Source organism: Emiliania huxleyi, assembly GCF_000372725.1.
Source record: "Emiliania huxleyi CCMP1516 unplaced genomic scaffold EMIHUscaffold_368, whole genome shotgun sequence".
Lineage (NCBI taxonomy): Eukaryota > Haptophyta > Isochrysidales > Noelaerhabdaceae > Emiliania > Emiliania huxleyi.
In genome coordinates this window covers 101,027-103,168 of record NW_005199211.1, presented here as the reverse complement: position 1 = coordinate 103,168, position 2,142 = coordinate 101,027, and the positions used below count along the sequence as shown (strand labels likewise).

The 2,142-nt window shown below is 68.1% G+C and overlaps 1 protein-coding gene across 1 annotated transcript in view; it reads right to left on the bottom strand.

The window, feature by feature from the left end:
- Positions 1–1,730, bottom strand: part of EMIHUDRAFT_242790 (hypothetical protein) — a gene marked incomplete at both ends in the record, with an annotated part of 3,418 nt that extends 1,688 nt beyond the window's left edge. The window contains 3 exons of the mRNA XM_005772049.1: positions 69–190; positions 437–622; positions 699–1,730. Of these exons, the coding sequence (XP_005772106.1) occupies positions 69–190; positions 437–622; positions 699–1,730 (1,340 nt within the window). The remainder of the gene's footprint in view (positions 1–68; positions 191–436; positions 623–698) is intronic.
- Positions 1,731–2,142: the final 412 nt, after the last annotated feature.

The window sequence follows — 2,142 nt, the reverse complement described above, 5'->3', positions numbered from 1 at the left end:
CGCCGAGCGCCTCAATCCTCGCCTCCATCTCGTCGCAAGTGGCCGGCCGCGAGCTGCCGCTGCCAGACAGCTTTGGCCGCCGCTCAAGCTCCGCGACGCGGGCCTGAAGCGTCGTCACCTGCGCCTGCAGCGCGCTGACGAGCCGGTTTGCAGCGTCGAGCTTTGCCACGTGCGCTTGCACCTCCGCCACCTGAGCACGCAGTGCCTGCCCGAGTTCTGTCGCGTCGCGGAGCTTTGCAGTCGTAGATTGCTCGAGGACGTCGATTCGTCCAACCACTCGGGTGGCCTCGGCGGCCGCACTCGAGCGACGACGACCGCTTCCTTAGCTGGTGGAGCGGTACGACGCGGCGACGAACGCGTGGGAGGCGGTGGCGCCGATGCCAACGGCACGAATGTATGTCGGCACGACGCTGCGGCTTTCAACTTATCGACGCACACTGCCACCACCAAGTGCTCCACCGAGGTCCTCGGTGGGCCGCAGCCGCTGCACCGTCCCAGCGTCGACTCGCAGCGACACTCCCGCTATCGCTTCGCTCAGGTGTGAGCTGGTGCCCGTGAGGGGAAGCACGCCGAGCGCGCCCACGAGCGCAAACCACAGCGAAAGCGATGTCGCGTTCAGCGCCTATTCAGCCAGCCGCGGATGCTGAGACACGCAGCAGGATATCCTCGCCCCGTGCGCATGTCCTGTTGCTCGCCACTGCCGTGGCGGAGAAGCCCGGCCAGCTCTCGAGTCGCCCCGCCGCTTGCATCAGTCTGTAGCCTTGGTACACGACGCCTTGCGCCGCACACCAGCTCCGCACGTCGGCGTCGAAGCTGCTGCGCTCCCAAAACGCGTTCTGCAGCACCGCGGGCTTGATTCGAGCCGCCGCGTGTAGTCGGGCGAGCGTGGCGACCGAGTGGATGTTGCTCAGCCCGAGCCAGCGCGCATGGCCGGCGTCGTGGGCCGCCTCGAGAGCACGCCACTCGCGCAGCAGAGTCGCAGGCTCCCGGCCGTCGAGCGAGTGGAGGATGAGAGCATCCACGTACGGCATGCGCAGCTTTCGTAGGGACGCTGTCACCGACGCCGCCACCTGCTGCTCGGGAGCAGCGCCCGCCTCGAAGGGCAGCGTCGCCGCATCCTGCCACTCCTCCGGTGTGAACTTGGTCTGCACCCAGAGATCTTCCCGCGCGATGCCCTCGTCAACAAGCCGCGCGATGGCCTCGCCGACCGCCGCCTCATCGTAGTGACGAGGCTGCCCACCCGTGTCTATCCCTCGGAATCCAGCGCGGACAGCTGCAACTACAGCCTCGCCGGTGTGTGCGCCCTTCCAAGCGGTGCCATAGATGATGGGCGGCCGTGGCAGTGCTGCAGCGAGCGTAATGTCGGCGGTCGTTACAACAGACTCAGACTGTTCGCAGGTCGCGCAGCTAAGAGCACACCAGTCCTCAACCCCGCCGCAGTCGCCACGACCCGCCCAGCTGGCGCACGCAAGCTCTTGATCGACGCAAACCTCGCTCGCAGGCGGCGCGGCTTGGCATCGCCCGCAGCTCCCAGCGCAGTACTTCCACATAAACTGCGTGTGCCGCACGCAGAGCTCCTGCTCAGCGAGGAGCGAGCACCCGGCAATCGTGTCGCCACAGCATGTGCCACACGAGAGGGCACAGCTCGAGCGCATGAAGGATGGGTTCGCAGAGCACTCCCCGGCGGATGCCCAAGCCGCGCAGGAGTCGCTGGCGTCGGCGCACGACATGCGAAACGACGTGGTTGTGCCGACTATTTTTTCCCGAACCTAATTTTTTCTTTTTGCCCGGCCGCGCGCAGCGCTAATCGGGCGTCCTTTGCTCCTCCGCGACGCTATAGGGGCGCGAAATATACGCAGAAGATGCGGTCGAAGATGCAGTCGCCTCGTTCGAATGGCGGCGGCGCCGGCGCGCAGCGCCACGCCGCTAGGCGTCCGCCGGAGGCTCCCCGGCCGACACATCCCGGCAAGCTTGCCGCGCGCAGCGCCCCGCGCCGCAGGCCCGCCGGAGGCTCCCCGGCCGACACACTCCGGCTGCTCTCGCGGGCGCGGGAGCGCCGGTGCGCCCGCGCCACGCCACTAGGCGTCCGCCGGGGGCTCTCGCTGCGGCCACACCCCGGCAAGCTTGCCGCGCGCAGCGCCC